We start from the raw sequence: 18647 nt of genomic DNA, 5'->3' as shown, positions 1-18647 counted from the left end.
TCAAATAATATTTTGGATATTTTGGGTTATAAAAATGTTTTTTTTCCAAAACTTTTATCTTTCTTCTTTTTAACCTTTTTTTCCCCCTATTTTAATGTGGCTACTAGAAAATTCAAGATTGCTTATTTGGTTCCCATTGTGGCCCGTGTTATATTTATGTTGGGCAGTGCTGCTCAAAATTATGCTGTGTCCAGTGGTCACGCTAGTTTGGCCTCCACCAGATCAGGGACACATAAGAGGGAACCCATTGTCCAAATGTACTGCCTGAAGTACAGCCTTCTTGAGATTCACCTGCTTCCCACACAAAAAACCACCACCCATCCCCAGACTTTTATCTAACTAATTAGCATCTGTGGCTTAGTAGGACCTATTTATAAATGAGGAATTTGAGAGATTTTGTTAGAACATGTAAGAACTCTGTTGTATCATAGAGAAGAAGTAGATAATATAATAAAATTTTGGTTTCAAATGTTTAATCAATTGAAAACAGAAATTTGGTCTATATTTCATTAAATCATTAATTAGAGATTTTGGGCTGTGAACCTTTCAAGTCGCATTCACTGTGTACTATTACAGAGGAAATGATTGAGATCACAAAAAGGATACTTTTAAAATTTATAGTTTTAATCACTGTCAATTTATGGTGTATTTAAAAGAAACTAGAGCTGGCTATGGAGATTTTGAAATTTTATTTTAATGAAGTTAAAAACTTGATGAAATTTGATGAAAGGATTTACTGATCTCCTTCTTTAGATCAAGGACCATTCTGAATTGGCTTTTGCTGGATCCCCAAGGGTTCCCTGGATTATTTCTTACTAACATCAGACATCAGATACAGTAATTATTAAACTTCATCAAAAAAGAAAAATTTTACTACCTTATTTAAGGAAGGTCAGATATTTGGACTCAAATGGGCTCTGTGGATTGAGCAGATAACTAGATACTGGACTCATACTCTGAGCACACAATGCAATAATGGATATGAAAAATTTCCAAGGGTTTTTGGTGGAAATAAAATTCCTATTTGAGAAGAAATTCACACATTTAGATAAACATTTACCATGATTTTATTTCAAACACTACATTTAGAATACAAATCTGAGGATCTCTCTGAATTTTCAGAGAGATTATTCTGGCACAATTTCGTGAGAGAAATCAGTTAACCTGAAAACAAACTTTTGGCACCAAGAAGACATAATATTTCTGGACTTTGGAGATGAGTGTATTTGATTCCCAGAACTATTCTTCACTTTCTAGCTTGCCAAACTCAGTGATTTTCATGTAGTGAAAATACATTTTTTTTTTTTTTTTTTTACCTAAATGACCAATATAGGGGAATGACTAAATTAATTGAGGTACAGTTTGCCATAGTAAAAGAAGGAGTTAGATCTTTTTTGGACTTGCATGGGATCTGAAACCTTATCCAGTAAAAGAAGCAAGCTGAAGTATGCCATTTATGTAGAAACCCCTGTACACAAAGCAATATTGTAAATTTTTGTGGGTACATATTTATGAATGTAAAGTCCAGAAAAAGTTCTGAAATAATATACATGCTAGACTAGTTGCTTCTGGAATGGGAATATTAGAGGGTTCAAATAGATTTTATTTTTAATGGTAGGATTTTAAATGTAATAATCAAAGAGAGGATATATACTCTCAAATTCTCTCCAGGCTAGAAGACTGGAGGCAGATTTCTAATAGGTATTGCTGAATATACCCTAGAAGTCTTGATAATTTCAACTGGTTAAATTTCAATAGTTTGCTATGCCCTCCCTTTTAAGTTTATTGCTGTTGTTTGCCTGTACATACCATAAGGTTCTATCATCCAGGTCTTTACTCAAAGGTATTTTCTTTGCCTAAAATCTCATTTTACCTTTCTCTACCCGATTAGCTTAGAAGTGGCTTTTTCTAGGAAGGCTTTCTCGGGTTTCTATCTCTCTGCTTATAGTATACTCCCTGCAGGAGCCTGAACATAAAGACATTTGCCTACTGTGCCAAGAAGCTTGGACTTTATCTTTTTGGCAAAAGGGAATCGTTGAAAGTTTTTAAGTTAGAGAATAATATCATTAGATTTGTACTCTGGTGTGTATGAGAATGGCAGTATCCCTCCCCCCTAACTGTAGAAAATAAAGAAAGGAGAATCTGATATTTTAGAGCTTTGTACTCTAATTGGGGTTGCTTTCTCTGCTTCATTAGGATCATGTGGAATTTTTAAGGCTGCTTGCTGTAAAATGACTTCTTAACTAGTTTGAATAATAAAATCAAAATCCTGCCTTGTTTATCACCAGGGTTTTACTTAATTCAGAAATGTTACACCAGGCATTCATAAAACTAGGGAGACCTAGCTATTTGAGTTGGGTATTGTGATCAAAAGGAAACAGTTGAAGTGGTACCTTACCGAAGCATTCCATATTCCTACTCTGGTCCAAGGTGAAGTAGAATACTTTCTGCAATTTTGATATTATCCCTTAGCATGAATATGGGTACGTTAATGAGCTCTTTGAACCAGGATTCATCTGTGCTGGGCCACCATTTTCATTTGTATGGCTTGTTCTTATGGAAGAAGTTGTAAAAGAAGTCAAATTGGAACTCTAGGCATCATCTGAATAACATGTATATCTAAGCGATTCCGTCTCTCACTTGGGCTAAGCCTTTTTTTTTAATGCATGTCTTTATTTTATTACTCATCTACTCATACACTGGATAAAGGGGTTGCAAGTCACAAGGTTTTTACAATCACACAGTCACGGGATGAAAGCTCTGTAGTTACACAATCATTATCAAAGATCAAGATCAAGACTACTGGATTACAGTTCAACAATTTCAGGTATTTCCTTCTGGCTATTCTAATACACTAGAAACTAAAAAGAAATATCTATACAATGGGTTAGTAGTCGTAATCATTTGTTAAATCCTAACTTCTCAGTTACAACTCCTCCCTTTCATATGATCATTCTCTCAATCTTCAGGGATATCTGGGCAATGACCATTCTAAATTCTCCATGCTGAAAAGGGGTGTCGACATTATGGGGTAGAGGAATGAAACTGGTTAATGTTCTTGGAGAGACTGGTACATGTGGGTTTCAGGGCTTATCTGGCATAGGAGCTATCTGGAGGCTTTAAGGGTATTTTTTAGGGTTTTCAGGAATACTGTTGGTTGGGGCTTGGCATATTGTGGCTGAAGCGTGCATAAGAGTGACTGCCAAAATGACCTTTTGATTCTATTTGAAATCTCTCAGCCACTGAAACTTTATTTTGTTTCATTTGTCTTCCCCCTTTTGGTCAAGAAGGCCTTGTCAATCCCATGATACCAAGGCCAGGCTCTTCCCTGGGAGTCATATCCCATGTTGCCAGAGAGACTTACACCCTTAGGAGTCATGTTCCACGTAGAGGGAAGGGTAGTGAGTTTATTTGCAGAGTTTGGCTTAGAGAGAGAGGCTACATCTGAACAAAAAAAAGGTTCTCTAGGGGTTACTCTTAGGCATAATTGTAAGTGAGTTTAGCTTCACCATTACAGAAATAAGTTTTATACGGACAATGGACTTAGCCTTTTTAATGGTGCCCTTGTCCTGGGTCATTGGAAATTGGCCTGCTCTTGATAGTTCTTATTACCTGTAAGAACAGTGGGGAACATAACTATTGTTAGCTCAGGTTTTTTTTTGTTTGTTTTTCTTTTTTCCTCAGTTAAAAGATGTAGCATTGGACTAACATTAGAAATCAAACCATTTCCTTAGCTGGGTGGTGCTACCTAGCTCAATGCTATCTCTAATTCATAATAGATTTTAAACCAGAATATAATCATTGCCTGAATCCTAAATGTAGTTTGTAAAACTTTTCATTTTCTTCTCCCCAAGGGGGTAAAATTGAGTTTTCTTCAGGAATGTTCTCAGTATAGAGCTTTTACTCTGCTTTATCTTTCTTCATCCTTTAACGTTTGATAATTATAAACAAAATACTAAGAAATATTTATAACTCTACACTAATCTTTGTCGTTTTGGATTCATCAGAAGCTGTCTTTTCCTGGTTACATTGTTTCATTATACAAAGATAAACCCTGCTCTTGCCTGAAATTTTGCAATGGTATTCTTGCCTTAGATTGAAGCTTAGTGTCCTTAACAAATAACATTAAGAATTAGAGTGTTGCAGAGATTCTAGATTTTTTTTTCACCTTTTGAAAAGTCCTTGTTGGTCATAAATGCCAGCAAGTTATTGGAAAATAGAAGCTTAAAAAACTGTTAGTGGATACGACTTCAGATTTCATTAAGACTGCTGTTATTGAAAAAAAATAGATCCAAAAATTCTGTTCTCTCTAACAGTTTTGAAGAGAGAAAATAATAATGATGATGATTTCTTAACCAGTTTTTTGAACTTTAATTTGGAGGCAATATAGTGCAGTAGACAATAGCTTTTGCTTTGGGGGACTGTGAATTTTATTAGTTTCCACATCTCATTTATTTATCTCTGTGATTCAGTTGCCTTAATTATCAAAGGAAGATAATCATAATAATACTTTAGAATTGTGCTGAGACTTAATATAATTTAATTAATATATTAACTTATTTAATAAACATACATAATATAATCATGCTGAGTTAGTATGTATATGCTCAGATAGTGCCTGGCATATAGTAAGCGGTCAAAAGTGTTAATTTTTGAACAACTTTTTCTATCTTGTGTTAGTTTATTTCTTTGGAGTACAAGTATAAAAATATATCCTATATGTAGTATCTGTGTGCTCCCAGTATCTGTCACAGTTCTCCTATCTTCTGGGGTTGCCTTTTCTACTAAACTGGCTCCAGCTCTAATCCCTCATATTGTAGGTTGTCTCAGGTGCTCTCTTAAGATCTCTGAGGGCTATTTCTAGGCTGAGTGTTCTCTTGGTCACTTCTTGCTCTGATTTCTTGCCCCTGCTGAGTTTTATACCTCAACTCTGCTATGCCCTCTAATGGCTGATCCTTTTTCTCTGCTTTCATAGCCTCAAAGTACCACTAAGTAATTGTTCTTGTGTGTCAAGATTCTCCATGAAAGTTGAAGGATAAGTGGAGATTACTCATTGCACAATACAGGCAACAACATTAACTTGTCCAATAGAACTTACTCAATTGTGAAACTAATCTATGTGTCCAATACAGTTGCCACTAGCCACATGTAACTGTTGAGCTCTTGAAATTGGCTTGGTGTAACTGAGGTACATTCAATTAATTTAATTTCAAATTTAAATAGCCACATGTGGCTGGCAGGTACTCTGTTGAACAGCACTGTTCTAGAGTAACTGGTTCAAAGTGCAGTCAAATTTTTCTCTGTGTTGTATATTTATTGACTTTTATTTCTTTGAATTAAAGTATAAAAAAAGGTTTACTTTTAATTTCTTTTTTACATTTAGTATAGGGTATAGATGTACCCATACTCCCACACATGGAAATGGGAACAGTAAGATTTATCTTAGTTGGAATTCTTAATGAATTTTGTCTGGGAACAAATTGATACATAGTCCTTTTCTTAACATAGGAACTAGTTTTTGTCCTTTAATGGTATTACAAGATTTTTTTTGATCATTGGTTCAAATCTAAAATGTATAAAAGGATTTAGGAATACTCTGAAAAGCCTGGAACCTGTGGTGCTCCAAATCTGTTGCGCTGTTTGAGCTGCTGTTGAGGTTCTGGATCTGCTAAAGCGATCCCACATTGATTAGGGCTGGAACTTCCAGAAATGGTGCTGCTGACATCTAGAATTGCCTACCCTCCCTCCCCCTGCTGCTGCAACAGCAGCTGCCAGCAACTGCTTCTCTGTTGGAGCAAGAAGCAGGAAGCATCTTTTCTTCCTCCTGCCTTTTGATCTTTTGCTACTATCTCCTAATGGCAGAACCTAACAGGAAGCCAGCTGGCAAGGGAGCCTGGGAAATGCAATTTTCAGAATCCCACTTCCAAGTATAAAATGGTGTGTAGAAGGGTGAGTGTTGGGCTGAAAGAACAGGTAAATAATCAGAGTGCCTTGTTAGAAGCAAATAATGATACCAGTTTTTAATGAATCTATCTTGAGATATTCTAGGCATATACAAGCAAATGTGTATGTGTGTGTGTGTGTGTGTGTGTGTGTGTGTGTGTGTGTGTGTGTGTATCTTTTGTGTTTACTGCTATCTGGTGCTTAAATACCCAGTGTATAAATACCAGCCCAGATTTCTAATTTATAAATTTACTTTGAAACATATCTAGTTAAAAATTTTAATTTTGGGGTGATGTTGACCATGTTTTAAATTTATATTACAGTGAACACTAACTCATGTGAAATGTAAACAACCAGAAAGTTAAAATTACCAGTTTTTAAAACTCTTATTTAATGAAAGGCATATGTCTTCCTATCCCATCCATTCAAATCAGGAATCTATTTAAAAATATATACAGTCCTTAAGGTATAATTTACAGTTTGTACACATTAAGTCCAATCTCTTACAAATATCTTGGTTGGTGGTGATAACCCTGATTATATTGATGCTACATATTGATACTACACTTTGATGTGTTATGAGATCCTGAAGATCCTTCTGATTCAAAAAAACAAACAAACAAAAAAAAGCAAGGGAAAACTTCAAAAATTCAGTTTTCCTTAGGGTAATATTTTCAGTTGGTTACCTGAATTTGGTATACGTGATAACTTTGTTAAACAGAACAGCAGTTCCCAAATGGCTTTTCATTAAATGGAAGCTTAATTTTCTATTTCTATCATTACTTTTTACTTGATTCTCTCATTTATACCAGGAACATAGAATCTCTTATTCAATTCTGTTGCTCTTTTTCCTGGGCATTAGTCTGGTTACTATTATCCTGTCTTCGTAGCAGGCTTCAGCCATTTTAACCCATAAATTTATATATTACCTTGCAATCCAAAAAACTGTGGAATATATTAACAAATGTAGGATTTATTATCCTTTTAAAAACCTAGTCTTGGAAATCTCATAATTGTTTAATAAGATTATACTAAATGATTTATTTTTATTTTTTTATTTTCAAATAAATTCAAAGTTATAGGAACAGTTGCAAAAACAATACTAACCCCATACAAAGAATTCCATCATACCCTGACCCCCCTCCCCCGATAGCTCAATCCACCAACTTTAACATGCTGTCACATCGCTATTTCTTTCCCTCCCTATCATCCATCATCTATTGCTCTGTCTTCTGAACATATGAGAGCTAGCTGCACACATCCTTGAACATACACTAGAATTCACATATACTCTTCCCATGAACAAGAACATTCTTTTATGCAATCCCATTAAGCGCAGCTACGAAGTACAAGAGATTCAACAATGATACAAAGCTTACATTCTGTATTTCCTTTTCCTTATGTCTCAATTGTGTCCCTTTGAGCCACCTGTCCTCTATCCTCCAATCCCATCCAAGTTCATCCTTGGCATTCAATCGTCATCTATTTAGACTGTCTTTTTTTTTTTTTCAATTGTGGAAACATATATACATCCTAAATCTTCCCATTCCACCCCCTCCCTAGCCTTCCATTAGTGGGATTAATCACTTTTAGAATGTTGTAATGCTCTTTCCCACCATCCATTACTAGAAATTTCCCTTCACTTCAAACAGCAACTCCACACTCATTTCTTAACTCCCCATTGCCCCTTCCCCCATTTCTCTTAACCCAAACTCTACATTTCATCTCTATGGTTATATTCTCTGAAAATTTCTTTCTGTTTGCTGTGGGGATTAAAATTAACTTCTTAAATCCATATCAATCTTGTTTTTCTTTGATACCACCTTCACTTCAATAGGACACATAAACTATGTTCCTATACTCCTCCATTTCCCCACCTTTATATAGTTGTCTAAAATTAAATATTTTACATTGAGTTCAAAACCACTGATTTGTCATTAGAGTTTGTGTATTTTATATCATGTAGGAAGTAAATAGTGGAGCTACAGTTCAAAAATTATTGACTTCTATTTGTATTCCATTGTGATTGGAGAATGTGCTTTGAGTATATTCAATTTTTTTTTTTTTTTTTTTTTTTTTTTTTTTTTTTTTTTTAATTTCTTGAGGCTTGTTTTATGTCCCAGCTTATGGTCCCTTCTGGAGAAAGATCCGTGATCATTAGAGAAAAATGAGTGTCCTGGTGCTTTGGGATGTAAGGTACTATATTTGTCTGTTAAAATTCTCTTTATCTCTTTCTCCTTTCTTTGTTTCTCTGTTGGTAGGACTCCTTTTAGAATCTGAAGTAGGGCAGGTCTTTTATTGGCAAAGTCTCTCAGCATTTGTTTGTCTGTGAAAAATTTAAGCTCTCCCTCGAATTTGAAGGCGAGTTTTGCTGGATAAAGTATTCTTGGTTGGAAATTTTTCTCTCTCAGAGTTTTAAATATGTCATGCCACTGCCTTCTCACCTCCATGGTGGCTGCTGAGTAGTCACAACTTAGTCTTATGTTGTGTCCTTTGTATGTGGTGAATTGCTTTTCTCTTGCTGCTTTCAGAACTTGCTCCTTCTCTTTAGTATTTGACAGTCTGATCAGAATATGTCTTGGAGTGGGTTTATTTGGATTTATTCTATTTGCAGTTCACTGGGCATTTATGCTTTGTGTATTTATATTGTGTAGAAGGTTGGGGAAGTTTTCCCCAACAATTTCTTTGAATACTCTTTCTAGACCTTTACCCTTCTCTTCCCCTTCTGGGACACCAATGAGTCTTAAGTTTGAACGTTTTATTTTATCTATCATATCCCTGAGATCCATTTTGATTTTTTCAATTTTTTCTCCATTCTTTCTTTTGTTCTTTCATTTTCTGTTCTGTGGACTTCTAGGACACTGAGATGTTGTTCAGCTTCCTCTAGTCTTGTATTGTGAATATCCAGAGTCTTTTTAATTTGGCCAACAGTTTTTTTTATTTCCATAAGATCTTCTGTTTTTTTATTTACTCTTGCAATGTCTTCTTTGTGCTCTTCTAGGGTCTGCTTTATGTCGCTTATAACCTGGGCCATGGTCTTCTTTATGTCCTTTAAATCCTTTGCCATGTTTTTGTTCCTCGGTTGTAGTTCTTTGATTAATTCTGTGAGGTACTTTGTCTCTTCTGATAACTTGATTTGTGTGTTTGGGGTTGGATTCTCCATATCGTCTGGTTTTATCCTATGCATTGAGATTTTCTGTTGTTTTTGGCCTCTTGGCATTTGCTCTGCTCTACAGGGTTCTTTCAAGTTGTAAAAAAAACCTATCTAATTTTTCAGAAACACTGTTTGGTGATGTACACTTTCTCTAACCAGCAGATGGCGTATGTGAGTCACCTATACCTCTCAAGTCAGTTCTCCACCTTGTCCCCGCGGTGTGTGGGGAAATGATTCTTGTGGGGTCCAGCCGGAGAACTCAGCCTGGGTGTGTTGCTGGAGCTGTCTGCCTTGAATGCAGGGCGCTTGTATGGGTGGCCAGGGAGGAAGGACAGCCTCAATATTCAAATCCCCCTGGTTCCCAGAGATTCAAGGCCACCTCAAGAGTCCAAGCCTTCATTTCATTTCAGCCCCTGCCCCTGTCTCTCGCTGTCCCACAAACCACCGGACTTGGCGTAGCGTCCCTGGGTTCTCTGTGCGGGTCCCCCCACCCAGCCGCGATCCTCCAGGACCTCTGCTGAGGGAATGCCATGCTACGTCACGAATGCGCGCTGTCCCTCAAGGGAAGCCCCGGGCCACTGGGCCGTGCTGGGGCGCTTTCAGCCTGATGCAAAAGGGGCATCTCAACACCCCCCTCCTCACACAGTTCCTCCTTCCCAGATCCGGGACAACTGGCGGGGCTCTGGGCTGTGGGCACGGCCCCGGACAGGAGTTTATCCAGCCCTCTGGGGGGCCAGCTGTTAGCTGCGGGGTTTCTTTCTGCTTCCGGCTCTCCCCTCCGTTCCCCGGGCCCCAAGGGTATCTGCAGCGGGCTATCTTCCAGGCCAGATACCAAGAGGCTGGCCCAGCCCCTTCTTGCTGTGTTTTACTGCGTGGTGCCCACAATCACAGCTGCTTCCCTGGGGCGCTGCGTGGCTGTGGGACTTCCAGCCAGCTTACTCACTCATTTCAGAATGCAGGCTCCCGCTTTCACCAAGTATACAGCCCCTGGGAACTAGCAGATCTCGTCCAGCTGGCGCATCGCTGTAACTGGTATTCTGGGTCACTCTCTGGTCCTTATCTAGTGTTTTTCACAAGGTGTTCCTTTGCCCTGTCTCACCTAGCCGCCATCTTAGTTTCTCCCCCCCATGTATTCTTTCTTGTAGCATGGCCATGAACCTGGAAGCAGAGTCTGGCCAATGATTTTTTAAGTTGTATACTTGTATTAGGTTCTCAGCTGCTAAAGCAAATACCACACAATCGGTTGGCTTAAACAATGAGAATTTATTGGCTCATGGTTTTGATGTCAGGAGAAGTCCAAAATCAAAGCATTTAGTCAGTGCTTTCTTCCTAAAGACCATGGCCTTCTGGGGCTGGCTGTCAGCAATCCTTGGGTCCTTGGCTTTTGTCACTTGGCAATGCACATGGTGGTATCTTCTCCTTTCTCTTCTGGCTTCTGTTGGCTTTCGGTTTCTGGCTGTTTCTTGTGGCTTCTTTTTCCATGACTTTCTCTATAAAGGCCTCCAGTAATAGGATTAAGACCGATCCTGATTTGGTTGGCCACTTTAACTAAAAATAACGTCTTTAATAGGTCCTACTTACAGAGGGGGGTTAAGATTAATCCACAGGAATGGATTAAGATTAAGAACATGTTTTTCTGGAGTACATAATTCTAAGCCACCACAGTACTGAAACGAAAAGAGCACTTCTTTACATAGAATTCACATTCCTTTAGGCATTTAATATTTTGTGAACTATAAATGCGAGGATTTTAACCACTTTTTACTATAAAATCTGCCTCCATGGTATATCACCTAATCCTAATCACCTGGCTCTTTTACACTGTTCTGATTATTAGGTAAAATGATTGTTTGGCACATCCTTAAACTTGAGTTTAATACTTAAACTTAATACTTGAGTATTTTTATATGGAACATCACTGGATTTTTATAGGTGATAGTACCAATGCTGGTGGAATAAACTTTCAGAATGATGCTCTTCTAAGTAAAGGAAAAATAATAATAGCAATGAATAGTTATTGAGCGTTTACAACATTTCAGGAACTCTTTTTTTCTTTTTTTGGGAGTATGGTCCATAGGGCTTTCCCAATCACATTGTCACCCCTCATAAGCTACATTTTTGTACAATCATCTTCAAGATTCATGGGTTCTGGGTTGTAGTTTGATAGTTTCAGGTATTTACTGCTAGCTACTCAAATTCACTAGAACCTAAAAAGGGTTGTCTATACTGTGCATAAGAGTGCCCACCAGAGTGACCTCTTGGCTCTTTTTGGAATCTCTCTGCCACTGTAGCTTATTTCATTTCCTTTCACATCCCCCTTTTGGTCAAGAAGATGTTCTCCATCCCACGATGCCAGGTCTACATTCCTCCCCGGGAGTCATATTCCATGTTTCAGGCACTTGTTTAAGTGTTCATCATATATTATTAAGTTTATTCCTCCCAACACCCTATGAGATAGGTAGCTATTATTATCTCTATTTTATAGATGAGGAACTGATGCACAGAATAGTTAAGGAATTTTTCCTAGTTCGCACAGTAAGTAGTAAAGCTACAGTTTAAGCCTCTGCCTCCTTCTGCTTAAAAGGAATAACTTTAATATTCTTAACCTTATGAAGGGGTATGAGAAGTGTTATCAGTCAGGATCCAGACATGGTAATTAAAACTACATTTAGGGAGTCAACAGAGAGAATGTCATGTAGGGAAATAAACAGATAAGAAAGCAAAAAAAGGAACACTTGAGGTAAAATGAAAGTTAATAATTGCAGGAAGCAATCACTAGGGCTGGACTACCATAAGAAAGAGGTCATGGTTATCAGAATATTGCAGGAGAGAGACCTCACAGAACTGGTTCTTAGGCTTAAGGAGGGGGAGTCTCTTAGCTGGTGCTGGTACATCAAGAACTTGAAGGAACCTTCTGAAACTGAGCTTCAAACCTTTGAGGAGAGGATGTTGCCCAACTGTGCTGGTACTTGTGTGGGTGCATGAAGATGTAGGTTCTGGTAACATTGGGAAAAACAAGACTAGAACCACCTGTTATTGCTGGTAAAGTGCTGCTGCTGGGGCAACCTTGACAGGAGCTGCCAACTAATAGGAAGGAGCAAGTCCCTTCTCCCTTCTTCCTACTTCCAGTCTCCCTGTAGAGCCTTGCTTAGGTTATCGGACCTAACAGAAAGCCAGCTGACAAAAGGAGAAATGTATTATGCAGAACCCTAACCACAGCATCTCAAAGAAGAGTGCAGAAGGATGGATTTGGAGTTAAGAGATGATATCTTAATAACTGGCACAGTGGGGAAGCAAATCATAATAATAATGTTAGGTAACTTTTCTCATTGACTAATGCTGCCCACAAATCACTATGTAAAATCAGTATTTGTAAAACTTGATTAAAGAATAATATGAAAATTATGAAAAAAGTTATGTATTACCTTAATATTTTAAATGGGAAAATATTGCTTTGTAACCTTTGTGGATAAAAGCATTATTAGGAAATTGTTTAATATCTCTTTTATTCATTTTAGATAAGATGGGAAAAAAACATCACTTTGGGGGAACCACCAGGATTCTTACATTCTTGGTGGTGGTAAGTACTTTGTTTTATTCCTTTTTTACTAAATTGATGATATGTTCTAGTGGGCCTACTCTATACCAGTTTAGGATGTCATGCTTCCCTTTATTTTTTTCTCATTTTCTAAAATTATTTTCTGAAAATTAATACTTTTTAAAAAAAATTCAAAACAAACATTAGTGTTATTTGACTTAAAGATACTACTATTGAGTCAAGCTGAAATTGGGATCAGTGTGGTGGATCTCAAATTTAAGTGTGATTTCTTTGTCATATTGCAGTGGGAAATGAGGAGGGAACTTTTTCTTGGCTCTCTGATTGTTGAGCTAGATGGAAAGTTAGCTTTCTGCTGAGTGGGCTAGCAAGTTGTCATAATGCCAAACCACTATATAGGTAATTATAAGCATTGGCATGTCATTCCAGTTCCTTCTTTGAACACTACATCTCCTCTTAAGGTGATGGAGTATAGGAGAAGCAACTCAGGTTAATATTTGATTGAGGTCTTGTGCAATAGGCCAGTACTGTTCAAAAAAAGTAACAGCTACTCACCAAACAAAAAACTCCCAAAAATGAGAGGGGAAAAGTTTAAAAATAGGCAGATACTTGAAATAAGTTTATTTTTATTCTCTTGAGATGAAAGATCATAGTCATGAGTAACAGTTGCCTGATACAGTACTTAGCAGATACTTAACTAATTGAATGGAAAAATTTTTTTGCTTTTAAGAAGTACCTGTCATACCTTTATATGTTTAATATTTCTTTATGTTCTTGTCATATGGTGGTGGTATCTTTTTAAGTTTCATTTACTCATGAAGCTTTGAGAATATTTCTTCATGCAAACCTAGTAAAGTTTGTTATTTATTGCATTCAGTCAACAAATGCTTACTGAAGCAAAGCACTATACTAGATATTTAGGACATACTAGTGAATAATCAGACACATTCCTACCCTCTTGCTGATTACAATCTATTGAGGAAAGTCAAAAAGTAAGTAAGCAGTGACAACAAAGTAAGTGTTTTAAGGGGAATATGCAGAGTACTCTGTAGGCATGTGCCAAATACATTTCATCTAGCACAAGAGAGTCAGGGAAGGCACATTGGAGGAGCTGTTTTCTAAACCAAGGCATTGATTATGTATAAGAGATGGCTGGAGAGGCAAAGAAGGAATGTTGCCGATAAATCATACCATGTGCAAGGACTTGGATGTGCAAGGCATAGAGAGTGTGTCATGTAGGAAGAGTGGAAAGAATTTAAGATGTTGGAAATTGAATGGGAGGTAATAGAGGGATTAGGGATGAGGCTGGGTTGTTTCAACTTAATCATAAAGACAATACAAAATAGTTGAGTAAATAAGCAGAAGAGTAATACTGTTAAAATGCATCTTAACAATATCACTCTGGTTCGTAGAGTAGAGAATGGGTTGGACAGCAGTAAGTCCAGAAGCAGAGAAACATTTGGAAGGCTATTGCAGTAAGGGATAGAGAATGGTCACTTGAACAGGGTATAACCAGTGGAGAGGAAAAGAAGTGAAAAGATTTGAAGGATGTGAGTCTGAAAATAGAATGTCAGGATTTGGTGATTGACTGAGTTTGGGAAGTAGGTGAAGAGTTCAGTATTTTAGAAATCTGAAATTGAAATATATGACATCCGAGTGTAAATACTGAGTAGGAAGCTGGTTTTATGGGTTTGACAGTCAAAAGAGAGGGAGATGGGTGAATGGAATTGCACATGAGTAGAGAAGTGGGCCTAGGACAGAACTCTTGCAACATTAACTTTTATCAAATGAGGAGTGGGAGGAGGCTACAAAGGAGACAGAATAGCTCCAGAGGTAAGAGAAAAACCAGGAAAGAACAATGTCACAAAAACCAAGGGTAAGGATGTATTTTTGCATTTTTTCTATTAGAAAGAAGCATTTCTTGCTCAGTGCTTTTTATACACTCATCTCTCAGCATCCTATTTAAAAGAAAAAGTTATCCTCTGGTGCCATGCACGTAGTCTATTTGGTACATTATTTAGTGCCATCATCTTTTTAATCTCTTGCCTGAGAGCATGCCTTACTAGAAGTCCTGTGGTGAATGGAACCACACTTGGTCAGTTGTGGTTGTACTTGTGGGTTTCCCTTATTTGTTTTACATACATATGGCAGGAACAGGTGTAGTCCTTTGGTTCAGACTTTTTCCTGTGTTTGGAACAATGGTTCATCATAGTAAAACACCATCATTGTGCTATTTTCCTGGGGTTTAAGAATGATTTTTTATAATGTGTAAACATTTTATAATGTATAAAATGTGTAAACATTTTATAATGTATAAAAAATATAAAATTCTCATTCTATCTGGTACAAATTTATGTATTTATGATACCTAGATCCAGGCTGTAAAAACTTTACTGTACCTGTTTCTCTTTTACTCCCTTTCTCATGGATCAAACCTATTCTCATACTGGAGATCATTGATAGTAACTGAATACCTTGGCTTTCTGCTTCTGCCAGACTGTAGCTTTCTTGATCTTAGCTATTAGAAGGCACAGCTTTTAAATCTGCTGTTGCCCTTCCTTTTTTTTGTTGTTCAGATTTGAGGGAGTCCTTCTCCTTGGCTTTCATATTCGAAGTAATTTAATATGTACCTAGTTGCAGATACCCCCCCAAAAAAAAACAACAACAAAAAAAACTGGGTACATAAATGTTTTTGGACTATACTTATTCAGTTTAAATCTAGCATATGTGACATATGGAGGTAAGGAATTTTTGATGTTTTAAATTTCTTCCCCTAAACTACTGACATACACTTTGAGGTACTTACTTCCTCTATATAAATCAGTATTCCTAACAACTTTGAAGTCTGAGAACTGGTGAAAGCTATGGAACCCTCTACCAGACAGTGCCCCCCTGCTCAGATCCTGAGCTTTCCTGACCATTGTGTGTAGCCAGCCATTACCATTGGCCTTAAATTTAGCAGATGGCTGACCTTTTTTATTCCTAACTTTATGGAGCTGGGCTTCATAATCTGAGCTTCATTGTAGAGGACTGTAATAATTGTTGCCTTGTTAACATTGCCCAGGAAAGCTGTTGCTGCTACTGAGGTCCAGATGATTAAGATAATGTGTATTCCTCAAGAACTGATTGAGTTTCATTGTTCGCTCATTTGGTCAAACAAAGGGTCCCTGTTGGTGGACCATTGCAATTATATGGCTTCTTTTCACTTCTGTTTTTTGTATAATATTGGAAAATGGAATTGTCCTGTCACTTAATCCTACAAATATTTACCTAGTACAAAACTGTGTTACCTTCAAGGAACTCAGTGTTAGGAGAGATGAACAATTAAAAATATTATATCAGAGGTTTGTACTGGTTATGATACCCACTTAGTTTGTGATAGTTAGCAAAGACTTCATAAAGTGAATCTGTGCTAAGCTGAAATTTGATTGAAGGAAGGGTGTTTTGGGTGAGGAATAGTTAGTATGAAGTCTCAAAAAGGATGATCCTGTAATAGAAAATAAGGCTAGAGACAAGGAGTTAAATAAAGAGTTAGATTATGAAGTCCTTGAGTACATCAAGGATTTTGGACTATAGCCCCAAGATTTTAAACATAATTAGATTTGTGTTTTAAGATGCTTGCTTGGCATCAGCATAGCAATGGATTGAAGAAGTTTGAGAACAGAGGCAGAGATTAGTGACAAGACAATTGTAATTGTCCTCGTGAAAGATGATGAGGTGATGGGCTCCAGATAGGGAAGAATGTGTAGAATAGTTTGGTGTTGGGAGGAGGAGGAGGAGACCCTCACGTTTTAGATTTGGATGATGGGATGAATGGTGATACCACTGACTGAGTGAAGGAATATAGAAAGAACATCTGGTTTTGGAGAATAGACCAAGAATTTAGCTTGGACTGGTTAAATTTTGAGATGACTTTGTTACATTCAGATAAAGATGCCCAATAGATCTGGTTCTATAACTCTTAGAAAGGTCCCATAATGGGTTGAGACTTATCAGGAGAGGCCATACTGTAATTCATAACATTCATAAGATGAAACTGCCCAGTATTAAGAGTAAGAGCAGGGTTGAGACCCTGAAAAAGCTAACATTTAAATGTGATGGATGAAGAGGAGTCATCAAAGAAAAGTAATTGGAGAGGAAGGGGAGTAAACAGGAGAGAATAACGTATAGGAAGCAGGAAAGGCATTCGAAGGAGAAGGCATTTAACAGCCAAATTCAAATCCCACAGCAAGTGTAAGTTTTTTGTGTTTTTTGTGTGTTTTTTTTTGTTTTTTTTTTTTTAAAAAAAAAAAGACCTGACGATTGTCCTGAATTGGGGAGTAAGGTGAACTTTGATGGTCTTGGGGAGGATAGTTCCAGTGGAGTAGTCAAAGTGAAGTCTAGAAGGCTGCTGTAATTCATTTCTCTAGCTGGAGGGCGACCAAGAGTATGTGGGGGCATCTGTAGAAGTTTCAGAACTAACAACAGAACGGGACCTAACAATTTTGTTTTTATGAGAGAGAATAGACTTGAGTATGTATATAGCCTGAGGTGACAGATCAGTAGAGTGGGAGAGGTTGAAGGTGAGAGAGAAGGGATGCACAAATATGCAGAATAAAGTACAGGAGGGAGGGTAGAGGAAGGGCTTGGAGAGGAGGAGGGGAATTTCTACATTTTGTATGGGATAGAAGAAATGTATGTGATTTTACTTTCTTTTGCTTTTTTCCTTGTTTCTGATGTGATTTTCCTAACCGCTTCTTTTTTCTTTCCCAGTTTGTACCATAACTAATGTTATTTCCATGCCCCAGTTCACTACTTTTACCTGGGTTAAATCCTTTTTAAAAACTTACTCCTCTTTTATAACCTTTAATAAAAGTTCTTAACCCTGTCATGAATTTCAGGACTAGAAATGCCAGTAAACTTTTTTCCTCTTTGATTAATGTCCTTTTCAACTTGTGAAATTTAAAAATATAGACTTTAAATTTTTCCAGTTAAAACTTTAATGGCAGAAACTATACCTTGTTTTAATTTAATTTTGTATATATGTATGCCTACCTTTTGAAATAACCTTGGGCCTTTGTAAATTATGCCCTGAAATTAAAAATATATCACATTGTGGAGGAAATAAACTAATAACTAAGATTCTCATGAGAATATATATTTTTTCACCTGACTTCATTGGGAAGTCAGATTCTGCAGTATACTAGCATTCTAGTTATTTTAGAATCTAATGGATGACATCAGGCATGGCTAAGAATAACCAGATACCCCTATGAGAACAATAGCATTGGAGTCAACTGGCTCACTAGAATGTTGTGATATTTGTGATTAGCTGACTGGGTCTTTCTCATCTTGAATATAGTAGTTATTGCATAACTTATTATTTATTTGAATTGAGTTAAACTGAACAATGATATAAGACAAGTGTAGGAGACAACTAGTATAGGAGGAGGAGTAGGGGAGGAGGAAAGAAAAAGTGTTGGCTAGAGAGAAAGCAGACAACAGAGGTGGTCAGGTTACAGAAAAAACAAAATGTAGTTTGGTGCTGAGGAAAGGAATGTGGAATACAAAGGAAAATGTTGATTTGGTGGGGAGAGGATATTGAAAAAAAATATGAGAATCTTCTATTAAATACGAGTATTAGAAAGAAGAGAGGCTGATTTTACTCAGTTAACAAAACTTTTTTCTGACCTTTAAACTTCTCTTAAAAGTATTTTTACATATATTTTCTCCGTGTATTTGTACAAAACCTGTAAAATAGGTAATTATTTTTTCTGTTTTTGCATAAAGAAACTAAGGAACAGAACTATTTTTTCAATGTCAACTTTGGTGTTAGAACTGAAGTTTCTTGAATTGTAATCCAGTGCTCATCCCAACAACAGATAATGTTTCTTAAACACCGAGCTGAATGCAGTGATGGTAATGCAGTAATGGTGTAGTGCACCATTAATTAGACATTAAGAACATTTCCCTCTTTGAGCATGGCAAGTGGCTAATTGCAGGCTGTTGATATAA

The 18647-nt window shown here is 37.0% G+C and overlaps 1 protein-coding gene across 5 annotated transcripts in view; it reads left to right on the top strand.

The window, feature by feature from the left end:
• The window catches only part of SSBP2 (single stranded DNA binding protein 2), a 402865-nt gene that overhangs the window by 134361 nt on the left and 249857 nt on the right, over positions 1-18647 (top strand). For all 5 annotated transcript variants that reach the window (XM_037801548.1, XM_037801547.1, XM_037801545.1 and 2 more), the window contains exon 3: positions 12616-12677. In XM_037801548.1, the coding sequence (XP_037657476.1) occupies positions 12616-12677 (62 nt within the window). The remainder of the gene's footprint in view (positions 1-12615; positions 12678-18647) is intronic.

This window comes from Choloepus didactylus, chromosome 13 (assembly GCF_015220235.1).
Source record: "Choloepus didactylus isolate mChoDid1 chromosome 13, mChoDid1.pri, whole genome shotgun sequence".
Lineage (NCBI taxonomy): Eukaryota > Metazoa > Chordata > Mammalia > Pilosa > Megalonychidae > Choloepus > Choloepus didactylus.
Note: the sequence above shows the minus strand (reverse complement) of the source record. Positions and strands in the feature narration are given on the sequence as shown.